This window comes from Cydia amplana, chromosome 16 (assembly GCF_948474715.1).
Source record: "Cydia amplana chromosome 16, ilCydAmpl1.1, whole genome shotgun sequence".
Lineage (NCBI taxonomy): Eukaryota > Metazoa > Arthropoda > Insecta > Lepidoptera > Tortricidae > Cydia > Cydia amplana.
The window spans coordinates 8395584-8409932 of NC_086084.1; the positions used below are offsets into that span (position 1 = coordinate 8395584).

General features: G+C 37.9%; 1 protein-coding gene across 2 annotated transcripts in view; it reads left to right on the forward strand.

Annotated features, from left to right (window-relative positions):
- The window catches only part of LOC134654954 (tyrosine-protein kinase Src42A), a 72587-nt gene that overhangs the window by 53417 nt on the left and 4821 nt on the right, over positions 1-14349 (forward strand). For both annotated transcript variants that reach the window (XM_063510388.1, XM_063510387.1), the window contains exons 4-6: positions 8262-8589; positions 10138-10316; positions 14168-14324. In XM_063510388.1, coding sequence (XP_063366458.1) covers positions 8262-8589; positions 10138-10316; positions 14168-14324 — 664 coding nt within the window. The remainder of the gene's footprint in view (positions 1-8261; positions 8590-10137; positions 10317-14167; positions 14325-14349) is intronic.

Consider the following 14349-nt stretch of genomic DNA (forward strand, 5'->3'; position numbering starts at 1 on the left):
AACGTTGCATAGTAGAGGGCGTTTCGACCAATCGTATTCGAGAAAGAACGGGGAGACGCAATAACCCCATAGTTGCATTTACCTCACTTAAACGCTTATCAGCTGGGTTTGCAATGTACCCAGTTACCGCAGTAAAAATAAAACACGTGGAAAGTGCATTTTTGTACTGTGTGGGTACTAACGGATTAAAATAGTTCCTGATGGCCCTCAAGATCCTGCATTTATAGCGCTCGACTTTTCTATGTCCTGTTACTTGTCTCGATAGCGCAATGAGCACGTGAGAGGATCTTTCAGAGTGGTCCTTTATTTATGACAAACTAAAAGACGGCTTAGGATGGTCCGGTCCAGCCACATGAAACGTTTGATAGTTTGCCAGTTAAATCTCTTAAACATCCCTACAAAACACGAAGTCCACACAGTCTGCAGCCATTCATGCCCTTCAGGGCATGCTAAACCTTCCATCGCTTCACCTACACATACAGCAAGAGGCCATCCCCCTCAGCGGACATCCCCAAACAGACAGTGAGTCGGACTCTGGAACCTTCTCAGAAGACCTGAACGTGTCCATTACCACTCCGCTAGGAGCCCGTAACTCATATTCCAAGCTGAGTTCATGGGCATCATCAATGCGGCGGCTGCCATCACTCCAAGGAGAGGAGGGTAGTAGGATCCTCCATCCACATGCTATCCGACAGTAGAGCACTCTTAATCGCCCTGAGCCATATAATTACATCAAAACGCATCAGGTGCGGAGGCGATTGGCTCGGAAACGATTCTCCCGATCTACTTTAGCAAGGTACGCTCACTGCTGCTAGAACATACAAAGAAACAGCACACTGGCTAAACCAGGCTGGAGGCCGAAAGGCCATGCCTGGTATCAATGAAAGATTCACGAAGTCGCTCTTTCAGGATCCAGCACGAGGAAGGGTGACCCTTCCTCTTGAGGGGTTGGGTTGGCTGGACTAGCCCCCACCCCCCGTCATGAAAAAAAAAGGCGCCCGTCGTCGAGTTACGGAAATCTGCCCGTCCTACAATACAATACAATATCCTCACAACATTCCTGGGAAGACGAAGACCTCCCGGCACATGGTAGTTCAATATCAAGAGGGAGATGAAAGCCCAGAACCTAAACCCTATGGTAACATTGGTAACCCAGAAAAAAGCGGTTTGGCTCCGCCGCCGTACACAGAAGCCCAGATAGAGCTGGGACTAATATAAGGAGAAATAAGACTAGAAATTATTATACCAATCAACCACGTGTCAGATAACATAAAAATAATAATATCACAGAATAATAATAATGTAAAAAACATTTAAATACTTTAAAACCACAAAACTTGTAAGCAAAATTCAATCCTAATTTAATATACTTCATGGGTAAGTTACCGTAAATTCTCGGTAATTTACGGTAATTTTCACTAATGAGAATTACGGTAAGTGCGTAATTTCTCGGCGGCACATCACTAGTCACCAGGCTGTATCACACAAACCGTGATAGCTAGACAGTTGAAATTTTCACAGATGATGTATTTCTGTTGCCGCTATAACAACAAATACTTACTAAAAACAGAATAAAATAAAGATTTAAGTGGGGCTCCCATACAACAAACGTGATTTTTGACCGAAGTTAAGCAACGTCGGGCGGGGTCAGTACTTGGATGGGTGACCGTTTTTTTGCTTGTTTTGCTCTATTTTTTGTTGATGGTGCGGAACCCTCCGTGCGCGAGTCCGACTCGCACTTGGCCGGTTTTTTTTAGATCATATTAACATATATGTTTCTCTGAAACCATTATTCCATGATTCCTTGTTGCCTCGTTGCATGCCTATTCAAGAAATCTATTTTTCTCTTGCAATATCGCAACGACAAGAAATAAATGTATAATGCAAAGCCATCATATTTCCTTACAATAGAAATTAATAAAAACAGAGACCTTCAATTACTATTTTTTCCTTTAACACGCATCCTTGTATGGCGCCATTCATTTATTACCTAAGACGATTTAGAGGGGGGGTCTTATTTTTTCTTACAAGGATAGGGAGATTAGGGAGGGGGATTTCATAGTTCTTACGTAAGATCACAAACATGCGTTATTTTTAAATTTCTATGAAATTATGAAGTTTAAAATACACACACTAAGCTATCAAACACGGTGCAGAGTTAGCTTAACCATTACCTTTGTAAGAAATAAACATTCCAAAAATGTTATTTTTTTAATAAACACAAAAACAAACCAAGCGTGCATTCATTTTTTCCTTTATTTTCTTACGTAATATATGATAATATAGGGGGAGGGGGTCAGCCTATTCTTGTTTTTTCTTACATAGTTGACAAAAACTGGCAAAAATCGTCTTACGTAATAAATGAATGGCGCCTATCTATACAGCTCAAGCGGATATACTTATGTACCTATTTATTTCCGCGCTTGTTGTACAATCTGCATTAACCGTCCGATAATATTGGTCGATAATGTGTCTTTGACCTCAGCCCTCGGCCAATCCCATTGTCATTGCCATTTATTCTGCCTTTCGATTGAGTCCAAGGTTGCATTTTAAGTTTGAAGTCTTTACCTGCTTATAAGAAAAAGAGGATGTTTATTAAAAATTAAGTAACAACCTTCGAGCAACATCGGGAAGGCAGACACCATTCGGACCATTTGCCCTCTGCCAAAGCATAGGTACAACTGTACCTATGGCGGCGGTGTAGGTCTAAGGTGACAACCGACATTATGAAACAACAAACAAAATAATCGCTTAATGCATATTTTTAATGAACAACAATATTCAGCCACCTTATAAATTCGAACAATTTGTTTGAAAAGTTTTGTAATTTCTCGTATGAGTCATACATAACAGACGTAGGCTCGCTTGTATTTGTATTATTTGATGAAGTATTATTAAAGCATGTCTGTCTACTCGTCTACCACAATCTGAACGATGAATAATTAATATCGAATATATTGTGGGCAGAAGCCGCACCAATCCGAAAATTCCGTATTGTTGTTACAATTAACAAATGGTTACTTCGCCGTATTCTCGATGTCAGGTAACGATTAACCAATTAGTGAACCAGCGTTTAATCGGTTGACCACCGCAAATGAAAAACGCTATTTTTAAACGTAAAAACCTATTTTCTTAATTCGTTCGATAGATTAAGCTCCTTGGATTTCTATTTCTGTCAAGAGAGTCATAGTTGTGATTAAATATAAGATAATGGTCAGGTTTAAGAATAAGAATAAGAATAATATTTATTAAAAGAAAAACCTTATTAATAATACATAATGTCCAGTGGCCCCCACACTAGGCTATGCCTGTCACGTGGTGGCCGGAATCGAAATTCGTAAAGTGAAGGTTAAGTAAAGAACTAAGGACTAATCTAATAGAATAGGTAATGAAAGTAAAGTAATAGTTACAGAGATTAAGCAATTCAAAGAATAAGGAAAAAAAAGGAAAGAAAAAATTGTGTCTGTGTGTGCGTGTGTGTGTGTGTGCGTGTGTGTGTGTGTGTGTGTGTGTGTGTGCGTGGTTTAAGCTTTAGATATTGTTATTTTTTATTGTGCGGAAGTTATTGTAATATCGATATACTTATGGTTATCTTGTCTGTGAAGTTGGGTTGGTCTATTAAGCAAAATATTTGTTAAATATTTTATTCTATAAAGCTTACTACTAGACTGACCATCCGTCCGTTAATAAAATGATAAGATTTATACGTTCGATATTTATGACGACGGTAAAATTGACAAGAAATGTTCCATAAAAGTCATAAAACGCATTTATGTCATCATGTGACGTACATATATATGTCACCGTAAAATTGTAAACACTCGTCATATTATAATCTCGCTAGTTACATTATAAACTGACGGTAGGGAGATTATAATCTAACCTAACCTACGTTAGATTATAAACTAACGGGTTCACAATCTTACGGTGTCATATATATCGTAACGAACACATTGTTCATTCAATAACTTTTCTCAACAATAGTGCGTAATTTTGTGTAATGAAGAGAGATCTCATAGTTCTTAAATTATAAAACGTTTTATAATCGGAAACTTTACAATTATTCATCTCGGCGCATAAATAATACTTTACTAATTGCTTAATAACTACTACTACTACTCCTAACTATAAATTGTAGAATACTTACCGAAATATCTATACACGAGTAGAAATTAAAATCAATCAATATTTACAAGGTTGATGCGTTGAGTCACTGGTTTATTTTACTAATGTACCAATGATTATTTTTATTGGCCCAGTCGTTTTGCACATAATTGTGCGGAAAATGCTATATTACTTATCTCACCGTAAAATACGAATCACTATATTTATTACGACTCACTCGCACTGGTTCCTGGCAGTGCCAGCTGAACGACATTTATATTCGGTTCAATAACAAAAACGATTATAATGTATATATAAAAAATTCAATACCACCGTATAATTAATGCTTTGTTTATATTTTATTTGTATGGTATCTAGGGCTTGCAAATATTCGAAAGTTTCAGATATTCGAATATTCGACTTTTTCTGACGACGTATTCGAATATTCGAATAATTATTCGAATATTATAAAAAATAAGAAAAGGAACGAGAAATCGGTTTATTATCGTTTTATTCAAAAGCTTTTTTCACATATTGCTAAAACTAAGGATATTTGTCAGAAATCCACTTAATTGACTAGATTTTATCATCCTACTATTTATAAGATGGGCACATTTATAAAAACAAGGAAAACACCAAAATTAGACGTATTTAATATTTCTAGATAAAACTTATTATAAATGCGTCGTTGCGTGAAATAATATAACTTTAACCATCCAAACACCTAGGTATGTAAGATATTTTTTTTAGTAGGTAATTATTTTCCGATTTAAATTAACTTGAAATCACTCAGAGGCCTGTAATTTCATTGTATTTTGAATCTTTATTTACTTTATTTGTTTTGGCAAGTTATTATTCCTAATGGTCGGCTAATTATATAATATTGGAATATTTAAAGGAAAAACTTAGTTGAGTACTGGGTGGATTTTATTCGTCAGCTAAAGGTGCATGGTTAGATTAGCAAGTTGGGCAGGTTTGGTATGATTAAATTTGAGAATTGCGATAAGTGGCAAGGTTTAGACTTCAAAAATTCGCTTAACGTACGCTTGTACTGAATAAACAGAATGCCCCATTAACTTAAAACTTACGCACCGTAAAAATAGCATACTTTTTGATTTCGTTTTCTTTTAAATTGAGTTAGGTTTCACTGTATTCACGAAGTCTATCGAGAGGAATACAGTAAAAATATTATTTCCTTCGTATTTGGGTACCTACCGTTCCTCATTCACTGTAAATACCCGTAAAACACACAGAAACTGTAACTACAGCGGATGACATAGATTTTTTTATAGTTATAAAAAATATTCGAATATTCGAAACCTGAGCGGCCGAATATTCGAATATCAAAACAGGTCGAATATTCGACAAATTCGAATATTCGAATATTCGAATTGCAAGCCCTAATGGTATCATATTGACCAAAGTTTTCGTTTCGTCACAAAGAAGTGCAATTTTAAAGAACCTATTTTTGATCTTGAACTTGCCTGACAAATTAACGATTAATTAAATAAATAGTATAACAATCGCATACTTATTCCAGTCATACAGGTATATTTACCTGAATATACGTCTTTCTAGCAGTAATTCAGTAATCCGCTTAAACGGCATTAATGCACCACTAAATAATATTATATTACCAAACAAGATCAGCCAAGAAAAGATTACAGGACCACAGTTAATATTATTAAGCAACAAATCTTAATAGACTTACGTTTTACCAATATTTAGTCAACTCTGCTGTTTAGTCAGATACAGCTCGCAATAGATGAACTACTGCACTAGCTAAGCCAAGGCAAAACATGACTCGAGATCGGCTGTCTCTAAAATGAAAATTGAGACAAGTCAAATCAATATGTGTTTGTTTATTGTTACTATGCTGCCTCGTTTCTACGTTTACCGACCCCGCACCTGTCTAGACTCAACTTCGACATTTTCTTGCAGCCAGACTAGGTCCAATATGATGTATTGTATAACAATTCGTACTTTATGCAACAAACTCGGCAGTGGATTACGTCAACACTGGCCATATGTATGTAAAACATTTAGGTCTCGTTACTTAGCGTGTAAACTAAATGGATAAAAGAGATTTTTAATGACATAGAGACACGAATATGTTTGAGATAGAAACTTCACATAGATGCAATACGTATTAGCTACATAATAAAATTGTAATAGCGATCTGGAGATAGTTATCGTGACTCAATGCATAAATGAAGGAGACGTCCTGATGTAGATGTAATTCGTATTAAGTAGTATTAACACAGTAGGTAACCGAATTGTAAAGAGATCGATCTTGATCCCAAACATCGTCAACATCATCAGCCTGGGATCGTCCATTGCTAATCATAGGCTTTTTTCGGGCATGCTATCAGCACCCATATCCGACATATCCGTCCTACAGTTTTGGCCAGCACTGACACATACCGATCCCAATACCCTCGTCGACCCTTCGGACTTGTGGATAAGTGGCACCCCACAAACGAAAAGTGAATCAAAATCTCAGTAAGCTTATATTAAAACTAAACTGCGTGCAGATTGACATGACTGGATCGAACTTAGGTACATGCTGATTGTGATTTAATTCGTTTCAACTTTTGTAAATAAAAATTTAGGTAATAATGTGAAAGATTAGACTACTTCTCTCGCGGAAATGGAACCTACAGTAGATCCAACCGGTACGCTACCGATTGAATATTATATTTAAAGACTGATAAACGTTGTCTCTGAATGTATAGTTGTGCGTGACGGGCAAACAGACAGAGCGTCGCGGTCGCTGCCCACTGGTTTCACGTTACCTACAACGTGGCGTGAATTAAAAAGCGCCTCCACTTCTCGAGTTGCAGGACCACATATGAACTTAGGCCATTCTTCCAAACGCTATCGTGTCGATGATTACCGTTGAATTATCTCTTCCCTTGAATGTCTTATTTTAACATTGAGATAACTAGTTAAATATGTCAAATAACTAACATTACAACTAATCAGTTATAATGAAAACAAGCAATTTTGTCGGTGAAATATGGCGTTTATGCAATTTGTTGCTTTACAATATTTTTTTAAATAAAATGTAAGGATCAGTTATAAATTATCGACATCATAAAAGACATTCGAGCACTTTAGAAAATTTCATCTATTTACATGTGGCATGGCACACTGCGGGATGTCGCTATAATACGCGCATATAGCGTTGTCTCGCTCAAACTTTGGAGCGACGTGCGAATCGGACGCAGTGTACCATGCCATGCCCCTAAGCTATAATCAAAGAAAATTGGAAAAATACGCGCGCCTCAGCACAATGCAGCTATAAATCAAATTAAATTGCAATTGCTCTACAATGCGTCACACTATCGATAGTGCACGTGACATCAGCTTACTTCGATTTATCTCAGGTAATAATTGTTAGAGCTTTTACTACCTTTACTATTGTTATTGTCCTGCGACTAATTTATTAAACTCAGTGTGGTTGCACTCTGTAATACCTAGCTAAACATGTTAGTATTTAATCGCTGCTTAGTCTGCTACGATCCCGCTAGTTTTTTTTATGTGTAAATAATCAGCTACTTCGTGTATTGTATGTGCCTGATTAAAGGCCGGTAGTAGATATCAACCAAATTTTAAAGACCAGTAACGTAATACATATAAAATACCGATCGTCGATCCTTTTCACATCATGTACGTTTTACGTTATAGGTACAGAGGGCCTACCGCGAACCACGTTCGACGTGTTGGCTCTCTGTCGCACTTGTAAATTCGTACGTAAGTGTGACAGGGAGACAACACGCCGAACGTGGTTCGCGGTAGGCCCTCTGTGCAGACGTGGGATACATAATTTAGGGAACTGATAAACTTTCATTTCAACAAAGTTATTTTTAAAGAAAGTTCCACTTAAAAGGTAATTTTGAAATAACGGACCCTAACTGTCCAAAAAGAAACTAAGATAATATGCGTAAAATATCTTGGGTGGGTAATTACTCGTAATTTGACGTCCATCAATAGATAACCCTCTTTCGATCTGATAACCGAGTAAGCCATACATCATAAATATCATAATAAATCAATCCGCCACATGTCTGCCAAGTAAAACCAACTCTGTCATATTATATTATATAACAATGAATACTTAAGTTAATTTATGAAAAACGCTCCATTGTTTACAGGTTGAAAAACCGGTAACGGAGGGACTTTCTCACCGAACACGCGACCAATGGGAGATCGACCGTTCGTCCCTCAAGTTCGTCCGGAAGCTCGGCCACGGCCAGTTCGGCGAAGTGTGGGAGGGCCTGTGGAACAACACCACCCCTGTCGCCATCAAGACCCTCAAGTCCGGCACCATGGACCCCAAGGACTTCCTCGCGGAGGCGCAGATCATGAAGAAGCTGCGGCATAGCAAACTCATTCAGCTGTATGCTGTCTGCACGCTGGAGGAACCCATTTATATCATCACTGAGTTAATGAAGAATGGATCTCTACTCGACTACCTTCAAGGTAAGGACCTTACGTACGAATTTTGCATGCATTTTAGCTAACCCGCAGAACCATGCGTTTATTCGAAATAAGATTATAAGTTGCCATATTTGTTTCAATATCTGGGTGACCATATAATAACTCGAAAATGCGCGTTTTCCCAGAGATAAGACCTAGCTAGATCGATTTTTCGCCCCCGAAAACCCCTACATACCAAATTTCATCGAAATCGTTAGAGCCGTTTCCGAGATCCCCGAAATATATATATATATATATAAATAAATAAATAAACAAGAATTGCTCGTTTAAAGGTATTAGATTACTATAAATTATAGGCTAGTTTTATTACTATAGCAACATTTTCGAAATTCAGTTTTAAATTTGTTATCATAATGGTTTTCTGCAGCTGTGAAAATACTTAGTCTTAATTTGCGAGCATAACTACCATAACTAGTAAGTATGACATCGTTTGTTTAAACACTTTAAACAACCTTTACGATTTAGGCACGAGTTTGATATTTTCTGTTATAACGCTGTGACAATGTTTTCGTTCCACTTTTACGTTTCGCAGATTGCACGGCACAATTTACATAGGTAACTATTGGTATCTGTTAGCATTGCCTAGATCGGCAGTGTCTGCGTGAAAACAAGTGTTCTAGGTTTAAACAGATTAACGTGTTTCGAAAACAGCTGCGGTGCCAACTTAACTTTGATTATAAAGTGCTTGATGAGCGTCAAAATGTTGCTAAAATGATTGTTTTGATCTGGGAACTAGATAAGATGGATACAGTGATCATTTTCGCGTTTATAGTTTGATAATATTAACAGTCACTGAATATCAGCAACCATGCTACTGTGAACAACAACATATGGCTTGCAGTATTAGCATTGTTATTTATGGTAACTAGGTATGATTCTATGAATTAATTCTCTTATCGTTGTTTTGAATTTATTTATCTGTTCGAATTTAGCGCGTATGTATTTACCCTACTGAAAAAGAAGGCTGGGCACATCATACAGCGATAATGCGTTTAAATGATTCGTTTCTGTCGTGAGAAAAGTAGGCAGTCGTTACTGTTTATACAGTATGTTTACACTTCTTTTCATTTATGTGAAAATTACAATTGCTGGGGTGAAATATTCGTCATTTTTAAACGCAGTCGGAGCTGTGGGTGTGGCTGCACGCCACTTATGTAGCACGCAACTGTACGAATATTCACATGCTGTTAAGTATGAATTTTTCGTTGAACAGTTGGGAAATTGGTGAAACACGGGTAGGCAGGGATGCTGCTGAGTTTGTCGACGACTTCGTTCGGAACTGTTTACTCGGAGGCATTTAAAGATTTAACAAGTACTTGTACCCATCATAAAAATAGAACAATCTAACGAAACACCAGACGTACTAAGCACGTTTTCCTCGCATTTTTTTTTGATGCGAAGACTAATCTCACGTTTTCCTCGCATTTTTTTTTGATGGGAAGACTAATCTTATCTGCTCGTGTATAGGTACGTTTTTGGGGTAATCGATAGTAGTCACAATAAGGTTAAACGATTTATGTTTTCTTTCAGGCAAAGGCCGCGGTCTGAAGCTGCAACAGCTGATCGACATGGCGGCGCAGATAGCGGCCGGCATGGCGTACCTCGAGTCCCAGAACTACATCCACAGAGATCTCGCCGCCAGGAACGTGCTCGTCGCCGACGCCAACATCGTCAAGATCGCCGACTTCGGCCTCGCCAGGCTAATCAAGGTAAAGTAAGCTTTATAATATGATCGACACAACGCAGGTAGATAAAGACAAACGAGGGAACGAGACAAGTTGATTAGGGTAAAAGAAGACACAGATAGAGTCAGCATGGCGTACCTCGAGTCCCAGAACTACATCCACAGAGATCTCGACGCAAGGAACGTGCTTGTCGCCGATGCCAACATCGTCAAGATCGCCGACTTCGGGCTCGCCAGGCTAATCATGGTAAAGTAAGCTTTATTATATGATCGACACAATGCAGATAGATAAAGACAAACTAGGGATAGAGCGAGACAAGTTGATTAGGGTAAAAGAAGACACAGATAGAGTCAGCATGGCGTATCTCGAGTCCCAGAACTACATCCACAGAGATCTCGAGAGAGATTGCGAGCAGAAGCTCATACATCGGTATGACACATGTTAGTATGCAGCATACACATTTATAAATCACTCATGTTATGCTCGGTAATATTTTAGACAACATGATGACATAACACAACAGACAGTCTGACAGTTGACGATCTTTCTCTATTGTGTTTGTGTATATAATTTCCAGACAGCGTGACTAAATTATAATCTCCATTTTCATGTAAGCAAATGCAAATGTGCTCGTTGCTGTGATATTTTCATGGACAACATTTAATGTCATCCATAGTTGTCTATTAGAACAATCATTGTGTGTAAATAGATAACAAAACAAACTAATTTAGTTCCACTCAGGACCATTATGTTAAATTATTAATATTTACATTTAACAAGAACCTATTATGTCTATTTTTTTGTTCGTACTATCCCAGAAAACAGGAAAAGTCCTTGTTCACAAACGATTAATAAAAAAAAACACAATAACGTGGGGAAAACTCGCTCTTTCCAAGCAAATCGCCTATTTATGGTCATATAATAAACATGAAAAACGTGACACCTACCCATTCATCGTTATAGTTCAAGTCTGAAGTTTGTACCGGAACGTGTGACACGTTCCGATACAAACTTCATTCATCTTTATGTCTCCGACCTATTTCTGGCCGAGATAAAGCTAAGTGGGTTTACGTGCTTATTGGCCGTGAATCATCGCGTGTTTACCGTTAGCTTGTTGGAAACAGTAACGGAGGGCATAATTAAATTAGTGTACCTAATTACAATGTAATGAATCTGCGAGACTGTCTCGCTAAAGTTTGAGTCCCAATAGGGCCTACCGCGAGTCTCTCTATCGCTATTGTAAATTCGATTTACCCTGTACTTGACGTACTGTAGTGTCAGGATATGAAGGAAAAAAAGGCAAATGGGAAGCAACTTTACTATTGATTGTCTATACTTCAATAAAGTCTCAGTCTCAGCATCTCGGTGCCTATTAGGTAACGTGTATACAGTGCATCCATTGATACACGTTTATTAGATGACTGTCTAACTAAAAGTATTACGTATTTCCGTTACATGGAGGCCGATTCAATCTTAACAATTTGATAAGATTGTCATCTTATTTTGATACAACCGTGACCAACTCCAATCAGCGTCAGCAGCTCACCTTGATTGGTGCTGACGAAATGCACCCAGGAGTCGCGCTATATCACATAAGGTATCACGCTCGCACTTTTGATCCGCGTGAGATACCTGATAATGATAACATGACCCAAGGTCATATCAAAGTGAGTTGAAAACAATGTCAAATTGTTAAAACAGAATCAGCCCCAATGCTTGAACACCATGTCCATCAGTCAGTACTTTTATTGTATGTAAATCGGCTGACCACAGCACGTGATCTTTCATGTGATAATCAGCTCTAAACCGCATCTTAACCGCGTCTGGGTGCGTCATAGACCAATACTACACCACATTAATAATAGGAAATTCACAATTATACTTTCGTATGATAGAAATGACCAGGGAAATTAAAAATCATTCACAGCTATTAGTTCATTTTATATGTATTTAGAATAGAATAGTAATGAGCTAATGACAGCAATCGTATCAATTAAAAATAGCAATATAAATGAGTCATCATTGTTTTATTAAATAATATAATGTTTCTCCTTTAATGTAACAATAATAACAACAAATTTTTAATAAGCAATTCGGAAAAATATCAAAGCAAAACCAAAAATTTATATATATAATAGTTTGTAGGTACTTACTTATAATTTTAGCATAGGTAGGTACAGTAGTTTATTCTAATAATTTAGTAGCTTTATGGTTTTAATAAACACCATCACTAGTTCACCAAAGGAAATCGAACCTATTTATTTATGGCCAATTGTTGGCTTCTTGAGTTAATATTACCGGGTTTTACTCCTATTCTTATCAACTGAATGATTTCCAATTTTTTTATACGCTTGACATGGTTAAGTTTGTCATGGCAAGATCTTTTTTGATTCAAGGTCTGAATACAACAGACACACTATTATTATGTACGTACGTTCGTTGATACCTAACATCTGCATTTAAAAGCCAGATTTACTTAGCATGTCGCGAACTATTACAAATGTTGTTCTACGGCCGTCGATCTAAGACGACGCAGTGAAAGGAACAAGATAATTTCTGTATGCATTACAAGAACATATAAAACAGTACACTTCTCATCTTGTTTCGTAAGACTGACATTAGACAAGTGTTTATTAAATATTTTGAGCTCGACACGTCAAACTGCTTACAACAATAGGTATGAAATGTAAATTAGAAATTTAACACCGCCAACCGTTTCGCAAGAACAACAATGGCAGTCTGTGTTGTTCTATTTATTTTGCACTAAGTATATTTATTTAGCAGTCGCGTGATACATTTTTTAATTATGGTATAAAATCTTACAAGGATATGATTCTACAGTTATTTGGTTAACGTTAACCTAAAGGTAGTGGATACGAAGAGTATTTAGTTCGCTGAGTTTTTTTTTATTTTATTTATGCTTCTTTAAGATAAATTGCGCACTAGTTGAGCGTTTTAAGACTTAAATACCTATAGAAGGTGCAACAAAGCCGAAGCAAATGCGAAGTCGCATAACAATTTGTTTTCTATATCGCGAGTCTAAACGTTGTATAGAAAGTTACATAAATAGAGGTCGTCCTAATCCCATGCGACTACGTGATTACCGCAAGTTCGCGCGAATTTGAGATAATCGCATTGTATTGGGATGACCCCCATACGCATGAAATATTCTCCCTAGCTAACAACTCAAAAATAAATAATAATTTATTTAAACACGTGAAAATTTTATTATATAATGTTACAATGGTGTGACGTAAATGTATCGTCCTATTCATCTAAACCATCTGCGATACGCTACAAGATACAATTGTACAAGTCTACACTGGCCCAGGTGTATGTCAAGGACGTATGTATATACAAGCTTTGATTTTGTTGGTTAAGACATAATTACAACTGTAACTTGTGGCTACTTGGCCTACCATTTTCGAATAAAATGCGGACACGCACCAGTCCAGTGGCGTAGCGTGAACGAATCTAGCCGTGGGCGAAATCGCATCTGCGAGGCCCTTTTCTTTCACTGTTCCCGAAGGGGCCTCGCGCCCCAAGAGGAGCCTCGCGCGAGGCCCACTTCGCCCACGCCTAGCTATACGCCACTGACACGCACCTCCAGCGCTCAAGGCCGGAAATAACCAGCGTCCTCTGCAATCGCGGCAGATGCCTAAACCGCTCGACCATCTGGGTCACGGCTGCACGAATCCAATTTCACCCAACCAGCCTTGGTCACTTTTTCTTTCGTATATTTATTACACTTTGAAAGAACACTTACTTCGAAAAGCGAGACTTGATCACCCGTAACAAAACATAAAAAAATCTTATTGTAAAATTCCTCTATCCCTGAATACCTACAATAATTATCTTGTAATCTTGTTGATCAGGAGGATGAGTACGAGGCGCGTGTAGGTGCCCGGTTCCCGATCAAGTGGACCGCGCCGGAGGCCGCTAACTACAGCAAGTTCTCCATCAAGTCCGACGTGTGGTCCTTCGGCATCCTCCTCACGGAGCTCGTCACCTACGGCCGGATACCCTACCCTGGTAAGATATTTTGAATATCAAGTCG